The 19355-nt window shown below is 44.2% G+C and overlaps 2 protein-coding genes across 2 annotated transcripts; both read left to right on the forward strand.

The window, feature by feature from the left end:
* The first annotated feature begins 2770 nt into the window (after positions 1 to 2770).
* LOC142802763 (neprilysin-1-like) lies at positions 2771 to 6346 on the forward strand. The gene is made up of 4 exons (XM_075887793.1): positions 2771 to 2991; positions 4387 to 4485; positions 5208 to 5285; positions 6338 to 6346. Exons 1-4 carry the CDS (start codon positions 2803 to 2805, stop codon positions 6344 to 6346), a joined length of 375 nt encoding a protein of 124 aa, XP_075743908.1. The 5' UTR covers positions 2771 to 2802.
* On the forward strand, positions 6338 to 17976 carry LOC119163359 (neprilysin-1-like). The gene is made up of 9 exons (XM_075889101.1): positions 6338 to 7005; positions 9795 to 9853; positions 10166 to 10217; positions 10306 to 10373; positions 12245 to 12375; positions 13173 to 13238; positions 13686 to 13793; positions 14373 to 14449; positions 17763 to 17976. The coding sequence occupies exons 1-9, from the start codon at positions 6860 to 6862 to the stop codon at positions 17860 to 17862; spliced, it is 807 nt and encodes a 268-aa protein (XP_075745216.1). The 5' UTR covers positions 6338 to 6859; the 3' UTR covers positions 17863 to 17976.
* The last annotated feature ends 1379 nt before the right edge of the window (positions 17977 to 19355 follow it).

The raw sequence follows: 19355 nt of genomic DNA on the forward strand, positions 1-19355 counted from the left end.
CGAGTATAACGTAGCAACCCTTTCTTGTCAGATGGTGCTCAATGTACATGCAATGGCTGCTAATGGGGATCGCAGCGTGCACGTTAACTAAAAGCCGAATGCTCCTGTCTCTCATACCCCATCATCAGCTATTGGCATGTACATTGAGGACTATTTTTTGTTGTTCAACAACGCACAGGAGGAATCTCTCACCGGCCCCACCTTGGAGGTCAAAATGTTTGCAGGTCAAAGCGTAAGACTGGTTACATACTACGACGGGACGCGGGACGAACGGGTGCCGCTATAAGGAGCTTCGCCCCTAAATCTCGAGACGGAAATGGACCATCTCCTGCTAAAGGGAACCATGTGTAGAAGCTAACGCTTACACTGGCTTACACGCTCGAGGCACTCTCGAGCGCTCATCAAGTTAAAGCCAAGTGAAGACTCTCTTGACTGAATTCCAAACGCGCTATCCAGTGAGTGAACGGTTGTACAGCGCGAGCAGTCGGATTTTTACTAGCAGACGCTGCCTGCGTTGACCTTGCGAGGCCAGAGAGGGGAGGGGAGCGACAGTTTTGAGGGCGTCTTCCTGGGCCGGCACAAAACGCGAGATGCGAACATGCGCAGTGGGGGGGTGTACGGAAGGACAGCGTTACGCAGGCTAGTCAAAGAGCTGCTTCGCGTCTAACAAAGATCAATTGATGTCAGGATATTGTGTTTATTTAGCCTGGAAGTGAAGCTTCGCGGCAGTGCGTACTTCCCTTGAAGAAGAGTTTCCGCGGCTTAACACCTATCCCCTGCAGTGAAACCAGCTTTACAAAAAGTTGCATGTTTACTAATGTATGGATTCATGTGTAGTAATGTGCTGTTGACCACCTCATGTCCCTTTGCGCACATCTCGGCGCATTCACAACGCACGCAGTTTCATGCGCATTCGCGGTCACACACTGGCATTTAACTCATCACCGTTATCTAGCGCCATAGCACATTTGAACAGCCTTCCACATCACATCGCATCCATCTCTAACCACGAATATTTTCGTGATAACCTGATTTCATTACATTTTATTGTGATAGCAATTATATGGACACGCTCGGCTGCATTTCGCCATCAACGTCGATGTCATGCACCATATATGTATACGTATCTATATATATGAAAACGCAAGAAAGACAAAAAATTCTAGACGAAAAATCGGCCCCATATCTGCATGTTACACCGAAAATGTCGTCGATTGTAAAGATGCTTTGGTTGGGCAGAAAGGTATTTCAAAGCAACCAGAAGCTGACTTAGTAAATTGCAAAGACAATTGTCTTGCGTCTGGAGAGAGTGAACAAAACGGTTATTTGAGTTTCTGCGCAAGAAAATCAGTGAATGGTATTCTGGAGGCGTTGCGTTAGAGTGCCTCGAGCGTGCAGCGGGGGCCGCACGAGCGCATCAAGTCACGTCACACGTGAGCGCTATCTGGCAGTTATCTTGGAAAACGAAGCGCGCGCGCCTTGCGCGCCTGTCTCGAAGGTGATAAGGTGTAGAACGCAAGGCGACGGTAGGTGCCACCACCGTGTCGTCTTAGCGAAGCGTTGGAAACACTTGCCTTTTCGTGCAAGTGCTGCATGGTCAGCGCAACGTGATAAACGCTACGGTCCTTAGAATTACTTATTTATGCCTTCTCTAGTAAGAGACACACATACAGATATTGACGTGTTGTTATGGTACGCGCAGATATATGGAATATTTGATTTTTAATTGACAATCGCACAAGTATGAACGCTGAATCTTGAGCAATATTCGTGGGCGCTGCGGATGGGGTCGGCCGTTTGGAGTACCATTTGGCCACTTGAATGCCATTTAAGGTACCGTTAAGGGCGGACAAACAGACAAATGTACAGACAGAGACCAAAAGTTTTGCGTCGAAAGTCCCCAAGAAAGACTATCGTCTTTAAAAGACTTCGGAGCACGGCATAGAACGTGGGATCTCCGCGTCATGAACGCGAGGCGTTATCCACTGAGCCAACGAGTGGTACCTCTTTCAACGTTCAAACGGCAAGCTATAAATATCTACCACTTACCGCTGTTAACAGGCATCTCGGGGGGGGGGGGGGGGGGCTATCGTGTTTTTAGCATTATCAGCGAGATGGCGCAGTGAGCGCGCGGCGGCTAAAGTCCCTGAAAATAAATGTGGCAGATTCCACGTACAGTGGGAATTGATGATATGAGAAGCACGAATTGGAAATGTCGATCTATATGTGGGGTTTAACGTCCCAAAACCACCATATCATCATTATGAGAGACGCCGTAGAATCACATTTAAAGAGAATTACCCATTCACCAATGCGCACATGCTATGTACACATTCTCTCAGCCGACCTACTGAGATAGTACATTACTGCAAACCAATTTAATTCAAGAGACAAGTTAAGTAAGGCGTATAGGCAGTGGCGTAGGCAGATTTTTTTCTCAGGGGGAGGGGTGACGCCACTTGGACTACATTTGCCGGGCCGGCAAATTAGTCGAGTGTCATTTTCTGCTCTCTATATGCATGATGAAATAATTCGAGTGAAAGTAGGTGGGGGGGGGGGGAGGAACGTGCTTGGTGTGCCACATTCTGGACATGGGGTATTATTTGCCCACAACCTTCGAATAACTTAGTGGGTTTGGGTGCCACTTTTGAGATGGTCGCTAGAAAGACTATAGGTCTGTTGGCGTATAACGATCCTACAGAGTAAGCATTCGAGCTATTAAGTGCGTTATTCTCCCCCCCCCCCCCCCCCCCTTGCAGCTCTACGGTGGCCAACTACATCGGCTGGCGCATCGTGCAGACGATGGGCATCCACACCATGGATCGGTTTCGGCGGTCTCGCTTCCGGTTCGACCGCTACCGCTACCTGGTGCAGGACATCATCGAACTGCCGCGCGAATGCGTGCGCCTCACCACGCAACTCTTGTATTTCGCCGTGGGCAGGCTCTACTTCGACCGGCACATAAGCAAGCCGGCCGAGCGGTACCGCAAGGTATACCATACGCACCCGCCCCTCTTTTCGTTATTATCGAAAGATCGAGTGAGAGCAGGTCGGCTAGTCCTTCTTCATGCAAGGTAAACCATGGCTTCGATAACCTCAAATGAGGTCTTACCTCGGTGAGGTAACAGAGTGCGGTTACAGGAATAGGCCTCATTGGAAGCCCGACTAAGACCACGTATTCTACTCCATTTTACGCATACCCCGTAAACACATTTATAGAGGGTTTAGTAGATAAAGCACGTTTACTCTGTCCATTCTATTCTGGCCAAAGTACTTTTAGCGGTGTAATGTAACACCATTTGTTGTACTATACCTGCAAAAACTGAAAGAAAATGGTTACTCTGTTCACATTCCGTCTACCGAGTGTTTCGTCCGAAAAACAATTAACTCTACCCGTTTTTGTCTTCTTGCACTCGGAGTGTGCAAGTTCACCGACTAGAGTAACTTAACTTTTCTTGTACCTAGAATGTAAATGTGCAAATGCACGATTATTGCACTCTTAAAAACAGTTTGGACCGTTTGAGGAGTTTTCTGTTCAACAGTCTTGTACCTAGCGTGTAAAAGTGCAGGTTAACAATAATTGGTCTAAAAACAGTATGCACCCTTTGAGAAGTCTGTCCTGCGCCAATACTTTTTCAACATATAGAGCAAGTTCGCTCCTTTTGTGCCTGAACTGTAACTGTGCAAGTGTTAGTAGAAAAAATTTGAATTCTTAGGGAGTCTTTGTCCAACAACAATAACGGAAGTCTGGCTTGCTTGCGTTTAATTTTCTTCGAAAACTCGGCGCTCACCACTAAACTACAACGCTACGCTGCAGTACTATCGACAGAGCCGTTATACGTATCCTCCCCCTCATCTTTCACTTAACAGAGCAGATGCTGTCACTTGGCGGCAACTACAGACCAATTCATTTCCTTGCCTTTATATGCTAAATCGCTTTCATCCGACTCTCTACCCCTCCTACTGCCCCTTCTGTGGATCCGTACCGAAGGTATACCACTCCACGTGGGAATGCGCTGCCCCGCAGAGTGTTCCTCCCATTCCCAATCCCACCCCTTCCTCTTGGGAGTCTGCACTGCTCAGCTTACGCCGGCAGGAACAGCAGCAGCTGGTCCAGCGGGCTCGCAGGGTCGCGCAAGGCAATGGAGCCCTGGACTGAGGGCCCCACCCAAAGAAGGCTCAGTGTGCATTTGTTATTAATAAATGTTTATTCTCTCTTATTCTCTCTCTCTCGGCGCTCACCACTTATCTAGCAAGCCAAGATAGTCTACTTGCTGTAGCTGGGCAAAAACACTCCCCAAAGGGCGTCGTGGAGACCCTCGATCGGTTTGTGCGCATATGTGAACATTATTATTGTTGTAGCATCGATTCTCTGTCCGCTTACAGGTGTACGACCTTGCGGAAGAAGTGCGAGACGCGTTCGCCGTCCTTATCGACCTGAACACCTGGATGGACACCGAGACCAAGGACAGGGCCCGGCAGAAGGTACTCTTATCTGTGAACATGGCTGCTCGCACCGGCAGAGGAATGCGCTTCGCTGGGCGAGGCACAGAATTATCTTACGCGTGTAATATGATATTTGGTGTTTAACTTCCCAACACTACGATATCATTATGAGAGACGCCGTAGTGGAGGCTCCAGAAATTCCGTCCACCTGGGATTCTTTAACGTGCTCCGAAATCTGAGCACACGGGCCACGAGCATTTTCACGTCCATCGAAAATGCAGCCACCGTAGCCGGGATTCGATCCCACGACTTCGGGTTAGCAGTCGAGCGCCATAGCCACTAGACCACGGCGGCGGGGCCAGCATGTCCAAAGCACGATAAACACGTACGTTATATGCCAGCCGTATGTTGAATGATTTTTCTTATTATATCACTTTCCTTAGCCCTAACACCTTAAAGGAGCGTTTTCTTACAAGCACTCAACTAAAGATGAACACTACTCCAACACGAGCTATTTGCAGATTTGCAATTTTTAACTATATCAACGCAATAACCACGCATAGCACATTTACAAGATAATGTACGTACAAGGATTAGCTAAACTCGAGTGGCAACCAAGGTAGGGCACCTACCGATCGAGACAAGCGAAACTCGTAACTAACCTAACTCGCAAGCTTCTTCCGTAGCCAGTGTATATCCAAGTGTACGTTGCACCCTCGTCTTTACTTGGCTCGTCAGTTGCAATTACACATCTGCCGCAGCTCCACCACCTGCAGCTCAACATCGGCTACCCTCCGTGGATCCGGAGCGACCGAGATTTGGACGAGTACTACAAGGACGTAAGTGCGCCGCATTATGAACGATTAGCTAATGATTGATATGTGAAGTTTAACGTCCCAAAACTACCATATGATTATGAGGGACGTCGTAGTGGAGGACTCCGGAAATTTCGGCCTCCTGAGGTTCTTTAACGTGCACCCAAATCTGAGCACACGGGCCTACAAAATTTCTGCTTCCATCGTAAATACAGCCGCCGCAGCCGGGATTCGATCCCGCGACCTGCGGAACGGTAGCCGAGAACGATTAGCTATATCAGGGGCGTAGCCAGTGCGTGGCACACCAGGCACGTGCCCCCCCCCCCCCCCTTCCCCCTCCGACTTTTTTTTTTTTTCGCCATAGCATGGAGAGCGGGAAATGACCATTTTCAAAAGGTGCCCCTTTTGAAAACAAGGTGGTGCTCCTTCCCAAAGAACGTGTCTGGCTTACGCCCCTGAGATATATCACTTTGCAAATGAGTAAATCGGTGATTTCGTTGCTTCTATTTTCGCACCTTGAGCACACAGCTTATGCATTTTTACGCCACCAAGCACTATAATTGCATCTTTTTGACGATTTCATGCAGTGAAATTGGACGTCGTACAGCATTTAATGAAATCGATGTACACTTTTAATTCCCGCTACTTTAAGAACGTGTCCGCATGCATATGCGCCAGCTGGATTTCAACATTATGTTCAAATCCAAACGTGTGTGTGTGTGTGTGTGTGTGTGTGTGTGTGTGTGTGTGTGTGTGTGTGAGTGTGTGTGTGTGTGTGTGTGTGTGTGTGTGTGTGTGTGTGTGTGTGTGTGTGTGTGTGTGTGTGTGTGTGTGTGTGTGTGTGTGTGTGAGAGAGAGAGAGAGAGAGAGAGAGAGAGAGAGAGAGAGAGAGAGAGAGAAAATGGCTTACCTTAGTAAGCCATTTTCTACGTTTGCGCTCAAGGTAATGGGAGTACTTTCTGTCACACAATAACCTAGCATTTTTAAGCCCTTTCCTTCGTTTGCACTCAAGGTAACGGGAGTACTTTCTGCCACACAATAACCTAGCATTTTTAAGCCCTTTTCTTCGTTTGCAGTCAAGGTAACGGGAGTACTTTCTGCCACACAATAACCTAGCATTTTTGCGTTTCATGTTTCATTTCAGGAAAAGTGCATGCGCTATCTACATTCCTATCAAGAGCGCTATATCACGCCGAAAGCGACACGTACGTTGTTCTTGATAGGGAAGTATACCAAGCGCATGCCGATAACGCAGGAAAGCACGCGAGATAGATGACAATTATTGTTGTGTGGTATACGGACGCCGCAAACCCACCTTTTGTCCAACAAAGTGTTGCCAGAGATAAAATGATATTCTTAAGCAAAGTTTCATGACACAAAAACGTACGACAGCTGTAGCTATGCAATTAAACCATGCACTGCGCCTTCTGAGCTTCTCGATCCGTCACATGGAAGTATTTCGTGCGGTTTAAACAGCGATGGCTTCATGAAGTCTCTATGTCATCTACCTTAGCTTAAGAATCCAAGTGTATTTTCTTATCAGCGATTATATATGCAAAGGTGCTCGCAATCATCCTCTGCCCACCCGTATCCTGTTAATGCACATGCATCTACCCCGTGTCGCATCGCAGCTGCCCGACCTCCGCAAGGAGGAGTTCTTCGTGAGCCTCCTCAAGGCGCTGCAGATCCACAGCCGCATCTCGTTCGCAAAGCTGCGCAACGTGCGGCGGGCTCCGGACTTCGGGTACGTCTCCTTGTGTCGCATGCATGTTTCACCGACTTCCGCGCGTGGCCGATGAAATCTACAGTTTGATTGATTGATATGTGGGGTTTAACGTCCCCAAACCACTATATGATTATGAGAGACGCCGTAGTGGAGGGCTCCGGAAATTTTGACCACCTGGGGTTCTTTAACGTGCACCCAAATCTGAGCACACGGGCCTACAACATTTCCGCCTCCATCGGAAATGCAGCCGGGATTCGACCCCGCGCCCTGCGGGTCAGCAGCCGGGTACCTTAGCCACTAGACCACCGCGGCGGGGCGATGGAATCTACAGTTTACCGAGGCGGCGGAACAGTGCTTGTGGTTCTCGGCTGCTTACCACAAGGTCATGGGTTCGGACCCAGCCGCGACGGTTGCATTTCGATGGACCGCCAGAAAATCACACGTCAATCACGACTGAATCACGACTGAAATCACGACTGAATCTGATACTCGCATTTTGCAACCCGACCTAGATCACGTAGCAGACTGGTGCAAAAAATGGGAAATGAATTTAAACATTAAAAAGTGTTCCAATGTGAGCTTCTCAAGGAAAATATCCAAATCATTTCATCAATATAACATCCATGGCGTACTCATTAACACACACTGCGATTATAAGTATCTTGGTGTTCATTTTTACTAAATAATTTACACGGAACAAACACATGACCATAGCAAAAGCTAGTAGGATATTATACTTTATTCGAAGGAATTTCAAACAGGCGATGCGCGAAATCAAGGAAAATTCATATTTCTTGCAGGTCAGGTTTATACTTGATTATGCATGGGTAGTATGCAACCTCCACCAAGACTATCTTATAAATAAAATAGAAAAACTTCAGGATCAAGCGGCAATTATAGCCCCAACGCCAGCGTTTCATAAAATAAAGGCCACTTTGGGATGGGATTTGCTACGTGTACGTAGACAGAAACTACGGCTGAAACTGTTGAACCAGATATATTACTTTCACTGTTGCACCAGATATATACTTTAACACAGGAATCAATCACTATACAGTGTTTTTATGTGCGTTTATGTATTTTGCTACAAATTCATTTGTGCGGATTGTTGTTTTTTTTTTGTTCCCCTCCCCCTGCGTAATGCCTATATGGCGATGTTGGTACTCTGTAAATAAATAAATAGTAAATTACCCATCTATCAGCTATTGGCTGATTTGAACATGGCGCGTTCGGTCAGGAGGTGCGCGTGAAATTTTTTGTTTGCCCCTCCCATTCCTCCTAGGGCTTGTAAGTATCCGCCAAACCGGCTATCTGGTTAAACCGTAGAAAAGTGAATCCGGCCTTGAAAGTGTTATCCGGTATCCAGACTTAAAGAAATGGGAATTCTGCTTATCCGGTTTGAATGAACGTACACCCAGTTATTCGAATATTCAGAAACGAATATTTAGTTTCTCTAAGAGCCTATTGAAAATTTGAGCGCTATTAGATATGCACCGACATAACATGCACAGCTTGTTAATTCATTACTTACGTAACCACTAATGGCCCATGCAAGGACTTCCAGTTTCTCAACCGCGCATGCACTTTCGCACCCTGCGGATATTCATAACTAACGCAATGTTTGTAAATAGGTAATTATTGGCTACCTTTCAAGAAGCATAATCACTAGTGACTCAGGTAATGTCCCCACATTAAGACAAATGAACAATGTGAGAAGGTCAATATAAGCACATACCAGACTTGTACAAATGGTAGCAATGTTTCCTACAAACACGAGAATCCAAGAAAAACGAATATTTATGCTAGCATTACAAAATAAAAGTCTAGTTATTCGATTATTCGAATATCACGGTATTGTTAAACAAATAACCAACTGAATACCCGGTCAATCCGGTTATCTGGTTTTCGAATTTGAATAACCGACAAATCGAATAACTGGATAATCGGGTTTGCCGCAAAACCGGTTTAATGTTGATGCCCTAATCCCTCCCTGCTTAGGTTCCAGCGCTTTCGTCGAGACAAGAGAAGAGAGAATGCGATTGCAGCGCGTGACAAATCTTTGTAACTCCACTCGTACTGGAAGGATTTTTAAAATTTTTCAAGGTGCTGAATTTGTGAGTCAATCATTTTCTCAGTGAATTAATTCCATGGTTACTCAAAAAAGTGTTTCAGGGCCCCTTTTAAACACCAGTTGGTAGAAATTTTAGAAGGCCTCCAGTACGCCATCTAATATATGTGAGATCAAGAATTTATCTCTCATATATTGGAATACGAGAGATCAAGGATTGATCTCTCATATTCATATTGTTGTTTTGGGACTTGAAACCCCAGATATTAGATCATATTATGATGGGATCTATAAGAATGGGTGTAGCTTTTCTGTATGTGCTCCCTATTTAAGCAGAAATCCAAACAATACAGAAGCATAGGGATAAAAAATTCTTGAACAGGTCCAAGGTCTCGTCTTCAGTTGATGCACATTGGAAAGGGTTGCAGTGCAAGCACGAAAGTGAAGGAAAGACTTAACATTAAGAAACGGAAGGCAAAGAGCGACACCAAGAGCACTGTACCATCTTGTTCCAAAAGCTATGCAGTAATGTCGCTCCTGATGGCTGCAGGAGCCATACTACCCTCTTTTTGCAGCATTTGTAGCAGAGCCCCAGCGTCTGAAAGCTTTTGCGGAAAGAATTAATCTCTCAAAACTCTCTAGTCATAATCCCGTGGAGTGAGCCAATGACTGTTGTTCAGGCATCGATTGATGGAACACATATCCACGACATGTTTTGCTATTGTAATAAATTTTCCAGATGGTACCCGGGCAGCGTCGACGGCTCGACCTACTACAGCCATCTTGGCAACTATGTTCGTAAGTCACAAACACGATTCATTTAATAAAGACTGCTGGCATCGGCTGGGCTATTGCACACTATACGCTTAGCGAACATAAGCAGCATATCTATTAAGATTAAGCTTGAGTTTGTCCATAATACTGCATCATTTTCTGTCGTCGATGCTCAAACCTATACTTTGCACATATGCTACCTTCCAGGAGGTACAGCTTGTGTTCTGCATAAGTGCAGCTTAACACAGTCATATTGTACACTTGAGATACCTGGTTTCATACTGTTGTTAGTGTCTTCACTAAGCAATGCACAAATTTCCCTTTTCCCATTGGTAGTTCTGCCGGTTGACTACATCCAGTACCCATTCTTTCTACTGGACATGCCTCCGTAAGTCACCCATTTTACAATTATTCTTCAGCTCTTGAGAAATGTTAGTAATGATGCATTTCCATTCTGCTACAATTCCTCCTCCCAGGCCCATCAACTTCGGCGCTCTCGGCTCCATCATTGGGCAGGAAATCACACATGGTTTCGGAGAACACGGTACGGATACACTGAGCACAAGTGCTAAATTAAAGCTTTCTATCCTTTCTATAAACGTACTCTACAAGTTCGTTTACAAAATCGGAAAACTAAGGGCAAATTAGTGTAATGTATATTTAAAACTCGTACTGGTGTTGTCTGGTCATGTTGCCATCAACTAGATCGGACAGTACTTAAATTGAACTTATAGAGCACATGATTTAAAAGTGTATCATCCACATACATTGTGACTTCAATGGTTAAGTACATTTATAGTTGCCCAATTTTTGAGCACTGTTGAGGCATGAAGTGAAAGGAATTATGCTTTTATTCAGTCATATTATTTATAGCATCACTACATGGCGAAATAATACCTAACTTACTTATCTCCCATTCAGCACACTCAAAACCAAGCCATTAGACTAATAACTTTCAGTTCATATTGTACTAGTGCATCATCATTACTTCACAACTTTGAGATACTTCCTACTGCTAGTTTAGTAAAATATTTTATTATCATGCTTTTCAAGTCACTGAACCATCTTGTACCATCAAGTGCCTTTTGTCCTGATGCTCTGCACAGCTTCAACCAAACTAGGTTTGCTTCAAATAGAAATTTTTTACTACCTGCTATCTGTACTAATTTTGATTACAACGCTGCCCATTTCTCAGCATTATCAGTATGGAATTCATTGCCATCTCACATCCAAACAATGCTCGATGAATGGTTTATGTTTTTTTCCTGTAATATTGTTTATGCCACTCTTTACTTGTATCTTAGTGTTGATTTTGTTAAATCAATTTACTCATTTTCCTGTTTTCACTGTTATGGCTGATTGAATAAGGTTTGTTATACAATGTTGAACAGGAGGTCCCCTTGCAGCCTTGCACTTTCGTACCTCCTCCTGCCTATCTGCTTTGTACGACGTTCCCTTTTCTGTACTAATAACTGGAATAAAAACTTGAAATTCTTGATGGCAAGTCGGCCATAATAATTTGCAACTGTGCATTGTATTATAGCGAGCAAAAGTTTAGGGATCCCATGGCACGAACAAAAATTGAAAAAGAAAAAGGAAGTTCATTGCAGCACAACTACACAGTGTTGAATTGCTTCAAGATATTGCTCTGGTGGAACATGCACACTTACGCCCTACGACTGAATTTTAAACCAATGAAGCACTGCTTGTGACTCTACACGTTGTGTCATCAAAACTATTTGCTCGACCAGCTTCTTCTTTAATTGTAACAGTTCTTCAGCTGTTCTCAAAGCGGTCATGAAAAGATTTACTAAGTAATCATTGAATGACCTTTGTATGGGAATTTATTGCATTACGAATCAATTGCCGGAAAACTTCTTGAATCCATCAGCTATGAGGGAAGTTACAGGGTTTTGTTACATTCCTTAAGCACCTTCGCTCGTCTCTTGTCCTGACGGGAGTGCTGGTTGCTATTGACAAGGAAAGATGTCACGGTTGAAGCAAGTTACGTCAGCACATGACTTTGACAGCGTGTAATGAAACGCGATCGCTCTCTACGATAGGGATTCCCGTGTAGGTCACTACGTACTGTTAACAGGCTATGGAGCACGACGCCAGCACCTCGTGGCAGGAAACACATCAGATCTAAATGGCCCTTTATGTCGGCCATTGACATATAGCATAATATTTGCTGTTCGATGTTAAACAGGTGATGGCAGCTCCGAAGAAAGTGAGCACAACAGACTTTTGTATAAAGACGGCGTCTGAGGAAAAAGTATCAACTTCGCACTCCGCTTCTAAACTCTCTGAGACGCGCACGACCGCAAGATTTGGCAGAGATGTTCATAGCAGTGTCTGCTGTCAGCAGTATTTTCTGAAGGGTTGTTCATGACCTCTTTAACAATGCCAACGCAGGCGCCATGTACGACGACCGAGGCAAACTGGTCGAGTGGTGGACGCGGCAGACGCACCGCAAGTTCATCACGGGTTCGCGCTGCCTGCTCGAGCAGTACGACCTGTTCAGCAACCCGGTCACCGGTAAGAAGGTAAGCACGCCCTCGCACACTCAAGGTGATGGTGTTAAAAACAAATGTGATCACTGAGGCGTTTCCTCAATTATGGACATCATGGTAATAATCAGCGGTGATATTGAGGACAGTAACGAGCTCCACCAAATTCTTTCTTGTAAGCTGTGAAAGCTCAGATAGGCATGCAGATGCTAACATTTCAGAATTTTTGAAATTCTGAAATTTAAAACAGGCAGAAAAGCGCATAAATTTGAGGCGATGCCGGGTGCACTCATATTACCAGCCATAATCTAAATTTGCGATTCAAGCATACAGGAACAGATTACGTTAATTGCACACACCAGCTTATCGATTGCAGCAAGCGCTGCATTCATTATTGAATGTATGCACTTTGGCAACAAAGGCTCTTTAAGCACCACCAGAGTCCTCTGTGGACTGTTAAAAAGCAAGTCCCCCCACAAATGCACTGATGAGGCTGTGACTTCGGCTTTTGTACTTCTGTGCAACAGCTGAAGGAATCCACCGTTAAAAATGTTTATACCCAGTTGGCCACACTTCTGTCTCTAGTTTTCTCAACGGCTTCTTGCTTCAATTTTTACAACTGCCAACAGGTTTTCAAATATGCTTATTTGATTTCTTATTTCTCGGCACAGCTAGCTATTCTACTTTAGAGCGAAATGAAGAACATATATTGTAGAAAATGTATGTTACACCACAGTGTAATGTAAAATAAAAATCATGCACTCTAAAGAACTGCTGTTCATTCTTTGCGACTGCTTCACTACTCATTTCAAATGGTATACTCTTTTCTATAGTTGAGCATCAATGGCACGCTCGAAATCAACATTGCCGACAATGCCGGACTGAGGCAAGCCTTCAAGGTAAGGCGAGGCATAATAAGCGACGGCATAAAATGTGATGACATCTTGATAAGTCTGCACTCTTAATGCATCTAAAACTCCTACTTGATACCAGTCCAGCTGTATCATAATTGCATTTCGATAGAAGTGTGAGAACAGCAACAACCAACCAGTTTTCTTATCAATCGTGGTTGGATAACATAAGCGATAACATACAATTTTTAGCTGACAGCAAATGGGAAGCATCTTGCAGGCCTCTGATGTCGGTCAGTATGAGACTGTGTTTCCTCAAAGCATGGCTGCTCTTACACCAGTACAAATGGCATTATAACAGAGCAGCTGGCCTGTCACTGCACTTTGCCTCGGTTCTATGTATGTTATTTTTTTTCTTGGCAATGACTGCTGCTTGTTCGTTGGGTCTAAAGTATTTGCATGCTCACTGTCCTTCTTGTGCGCGTTTGAAAACAGGCATACCGCGTGTACATGATCAAGTACGAGGAGCTTTACGGCATGTACGCCATTCCCGGTACGGAGCCGTACACAATGGACCAAATTTTCTTCATCGCCTATGCGCTTGTAAGTGTAAACCTCCAGTATCTTGTTATATAGGATCTGTCGCAAAACATGATTTTGAATGTTTAAACAAAATGCGTCTGAGCTTTAAGAATTAGAACTTCAGAAACTAAACTGAATATTAAAGAAAAAGTTAAATGCAGCAAGCTTCAAGGTGAAACTTCATCCTGCATTCAAGATATTTAAGTAACCTACATTAGCTTACGTGTTCAGGTTTTAGTAATAATACTAGAAATAGTTACAGAGTCGATAAGACTAAAATGCTGGATTAGCTAGGCCTTTTCTGGATCAGATTAGAGTTAGATGTAAGATTAGCAAGATCATATCTACCTCATTAATGTAGGAAATTAGAGCATATCTAAAGTAAAAGTAGAAATTTGTGCAGATACACTGTTGTCAAGTGCGAATGCATCCAAGTCATTCATGTACCCCGTAATCTGCCAAATACTGTGAAGTAACTTTGTTTCCATGCATACGGCATACGCAAAGAGTAGAACACCAAGGCACTCTCAATTACTTCAGACAATCACCTTCTTGATGCGTAGAAAGAATAATGACACAATTGTTATTTTTTTTTTGCAGTCGAGGTGTGAAGTGGCCCGCAAGAGGTCCATGTACTCTTACCTCAACCCGCGAGAAACGACACCCAGCCGCTACAGGTGATTGCCACAAAGGTTGAACAAGCAGTTGCATTTAAAATCAATATGAAGTTAAATTGTATCATTATTTTGTTTATGCAGCAACAATTCTTTTATAAGGGTAAGATTGACAAGACCAAAGACAGTAGGATTCCTGAGATACATAACGTGAAGGGGGGGGGGGGGGCAAAAACTATTTGTGTCGCCAATAAAACTAGCAAAACCCATTCTCAAGCCACTATATACACAAAATATTTATTTCCACAGAAGGAACTTGCACAAGTCTTATTAGTAGTACACACATAAACATATAACTAGGGGCGTTGCCGCTGGCAGCTGCAAACTGCATGTGTCAAAGCTTTGTTTGAGGCCAACTGAAAACGAAGTGCCCGAAACCGCTCCGCCATAGTCATAAGGAGTGACAAAAACACAAACTCCTTGTGCCCTTTTATGATCAATTTTGTTGCCTTTAATCTACCGCTGCATTAGCCCCGTATACCGTTCGAGATACTTGTTCGTTATTGGTGATTGTGTGAATAGCGAACGCAGTTTCCTGCGCAGCTGCTACGGCAACCGGTAGTTCCATTTTCAATCTGAGTGCATAGGCCCCCTATGTACCTTCAAAACTCGTTGCAATCTATGATCGCATCTACCACATTTTTATTCGTAGCAGTTCCGGAAAGCAGCGTTGCTTGGACTCTGTACGAGTTGGACACAAGCACTCTTGTCGTCATTATACCTGATCGCATCGACAGCGAATGCAGTTTCGTTTACAGCGGTTTCGTTAAATGATAGCCACAGTCCTGACCACATGCGCGCTGGCTGCGTATGTACTTCCGAAGCTTCCGAATCCCGCTTCTCGGCTGTCACTTGATGGTTTTAGTAGCAAACTTCGTGTCAGCTACAGTGAGGTGGAAAAGTGTTTGCAACATCCAAGTGTTGGCCTATAGCAAACAATGAAATTCGGACGGGGAATCTTACAAATTTCTATCAGACCGAAATTCATGTCAGCCGGGTTTGTAACTAACACCGAAGTTTAAGCATAACGGGGTGGGGGACAACATGAAGTTTTGGTCACTAACTTGAAAATTCTACTAAGATGTTTATTGGCAAACTTATTAGCATTCCGAAGGTTCCAAGCACTCGGCCCCAGAAAGGTGAACCTCGATTTTTCGCAGTAATAATCAATCTTTAATAGGGGCCCCGCAACACTTTTTAAGCTACCGTCGAATGGCTTCATTTTACCCCACGAATGAACTGCCGCAAAAGTTTTTAGAAACCGTCAAGTAGAAACGGAGCTACAGGAATTTGCTGCACGCTTTAAGTACTTTTTCCCTCCTTTCGTACCAGCCAGTGCGTTGAAAACCACACACCGGGAGGGGGGGGGGGGAAGAAGAGCACGACAAGGGAACAAAAACCTACAACCAGTCTGTTTGCATGCAGACACATGGCAGCACCTTGAGGCGGCCACGATAACTATGCAGCTCACCATGCTCAAATCGACCACTGGCCATGGGCTTTGGGTTTATGGAGCCGTCATTTGGGTTCATGGCATCATTTGTGAAGAGGAGCAATGAAATTGTAAATTCCAGGTCACATCGTACACTATGGCCCACAAATTCTCAGGAGTCTCAACTACCGGTCGGCAACATTGACCATGCTGAAAGTGTTGCAGGGCACCCCTAAGAAGTTTTTAGTGCCTGACGAGTAAAAATGCAACACAGTGGCGCTCAATAATGGCACTGCAGCAATTATATCCGGCCTTTCTATCATGCCACTGTAACTATGCCAAAGCCTCAAACTAGGGCTCTATGTTCACCAATTCGCGAAAGTTGTTGTACCAAGCTTTTGGTGGTATCCAGCAGGCAGCAGTCGGATACTTCAATGCAGATGTCTGTGTCGTCTGTTGGCCAATGAAGTATATCATAATGTCACACTGCCATTACGTCGTGGTACAGCTATCTTTCACAAAGGTACAAATCTAGCATAGTGCATGTGTTGGCGAGCAAGAAAGAATGATCAACATGCCATCGCATTTTGTCTAAACCTGACGGAACCTTCATGTTCATTTTCTGGCCGCCGTATCATAGGTTTTCAAACTGGGTTCTGCGGAGACCACTGATTCCCAGCGGCCAGAACTATTGTGAACCGCTCCCATTTTACCCGTGTTATAGCAGCCAACTTTTTTTAATTCAGAGAAGTAAATTTGCATTGCATTTTGCAATTGAAGGGGCCCTGCAACACTTTTTGAGCATGGTCAGAAAACGCTGCGAACAGACAGACTAGGCTCCGAGAACACGGCAATTACAGCACATCACCGGTGGTGGCCTGGATTTCACAATAAGTTCTCCAAGTCGGCTAAAAATTGCTTTTTTTCCTCTCGACAAATGATGGAACAAGCTCAAATACTATTCCTCACAGCCATTGTATCAGCAACTGGCTGATTTGAGCATGGCAATAAGCTCCTTTACTGAATCCATTCCACGGCTACTTGAAACAGCATTGCAGGGCCCCCCTAACAATCCATCGAACGCCATGTCGTCACGTCAGGTGTCTGCGGGTAGTCTGGGACCCTAGTATAAGCAGCACTAGAGGTTCGACAACAAGTGCACGCTATTAAACATCATAATTTCCAGACCAGTGGCAAAACGCTCTGAGCGCTGGTATGCTTGCGAGCGTTCAAACGAGATCTCGACACTTTATTCGTGGCTCATGGCGCGTAAACGATCACGTGGCACAGTTTTTTTCATGTACAGTGATATGCTGCTGCGTTTTGTCAGTTTGATATGCGTACGACATGGCCCTTCGTGCGAGCCGTAGGCTACGCAGGCAAGTAGGCTTAGCTTTACGGCCGGTGTATCGGTCGACAGTCGCTTCGCTATGCGACTGCCATACCTTCTTTATTTTGCACAATATAAAATGGGCCTTTATAGGTCCTTTATAGTTGGCATGGTTCAGCCAACTGAAGCATGCAGTGAGTGGTCAGTGGTGCTTTACACGACTCACGGGGTGGTGCAGGGGCAAATCGCAAGTCATGTCATCGGGAGTTCTACATCAACTGCGATGACCTTCGATATTAAAAAAAAAATGAGAACAGAGCGACGTGTTACTAATTCTCTTCTCCCCCCTCGCTTTTTATTGTCTTCATGCTCAAAAAAAAAAGTTCATGGTTGCACGGCACTCTGGCAAAGCCGTTGGAGTTCCCCAAGGTCCGAAAGTTTGAAAACCCCTGCGCTACATTATTCGGTCCTGCCTAGTTGCCGAGTACTCTGAGGTTTCAAAGACCCATTTCTTTGGAGCAGCTGCCGAGAGCACTAATTGCATTGTGTTGCAGGACCATCGTACCACTGATGAACTTCGAGCGGTTCTCGGAGGCGTTTGGCTGCCGTGTTGGCACCATCATGAACCCCGAGCAGAAGTGCATCGTCTGGTAATGCCCCACTTGCTTGGAAGCTGACGTCTTGCTGAGCCAAGCGACTGCCAGACGGCTTCCCTGCCTTTCGCGTGTTTTTTTAGCACGCAAAATTGAATATAAAATGTTAATTACGTGCTTTTGTGTTTTTTTGGGCTGGTACCTCACTTTTATTGTTTGTGATAATGTTGAATAAAATTATTTCGTATTGCTTATTCTTTCATAAAAGTGAACAAGCCAGAACATGACACTAAACAAAATTGGCTCCATTGTTTAAGTCTGTACAGTTGAGCGCATAGAAATGCCATGTCTCCACAACTTGAACTGAAAGTCGTCATAAACCTGCAAATATGTTCAACAGCAATCACTGAGAGTTTGAGATAAAACCTTCTTATTAAACAGATGTTTCTACCCATGTTGGGTGTTTCATTCAACATTTTATTGAGCCACACTGCTCTCTCATTCTTTCAGGGCACTCATATATGGCTTTGGTTAAATTCAAGAAGCAAATATGGGAAGGTTTAAAAATTTCATATGCAGTGTCAATGCTACTGCCTATGGATAGGCCAATACGTTGAACAATTTCTGGGAGATGATTTAGACTCCAACCAAAAGTTTTGAGGAAACCCGACATATTGAGGACTAGGTAGCAAAAACTTTTTGGTTGGAGTCTAAAACATCTCCCAGTTTCATACCCAACCAGACAGACTTCCATCAAATGTTTACATTCAAGTTGAACAATTTCGTATTGGATCCTTTTAATAGTATATATTGCATATTAAAAATGGGCATTTTTACAAGAATTAGAACCAAGCCTGTGTGAATGTCTTATTTTTGTTGTAATAAGCAGCAAGCAAAGTTTTAAAAATTACCACACTTAGTGCATTTAGGCCTGTATAACAGTAGCATGCAAATTAGTAGTGTGTAAAAACTGGTACACTAAGTTTTAATTACCAAACTTGGTGCATATAAGCCCATATAACACTTTTAAACTTGATTGAGAAGTAGGTGCAGATTTATGCTGGATGGGTGGTTTTACAGCATAGCAAACTCTGCACTACAGCAAAACCACCTTCACAGGAGGGTTATATCAGCTCAATTATGCAAATATTTCGTCATTTCGAATGCTGTAATGTTCATTCAAATATTCAACCCACCAGAATATTCACCCATCCTTACTGGTGTCCCTTAGTGATAATTCCAAAACCCCATTTGCTGTGGAAGTGCTATGCTATAACGCCTTAATTGGAACTAAATTACAATATGCATGCGTATTTTTGTATTCAACCAGCTTAACGGGAGGGTTATATGTGTTTAATTATGCATATCCTTCGAAAGACCTACATTTGTCTAAGCAAATAGGAATACTGTAATGTTCAAGTATTCAATGTGCCCAATCAGCCATCTCTTAGGACGTTGTCCTCTAGAGAAGAATCTCAATAAAATATGCATATAGAATGAAACTGAGTAGAGATTGAAATTCCTTAAACTGCTTTACACTAACAATTTATCCCT

Source organism: Rhipicephalus microplus, chromosome 3, assembly GCF_043290135.1.
Source record: "Rhipicephalus microplus isolate Deutch F79 chromosome 3, USDA_Rmic, whole genome shotgun sequence".
Lineage (NCBI taxonomy): Eukaryota > Metazoa > Arthropoda > Arachnida > Ixodida > Ixodidae > Rhipicephalus > Rhipicephalus microplus.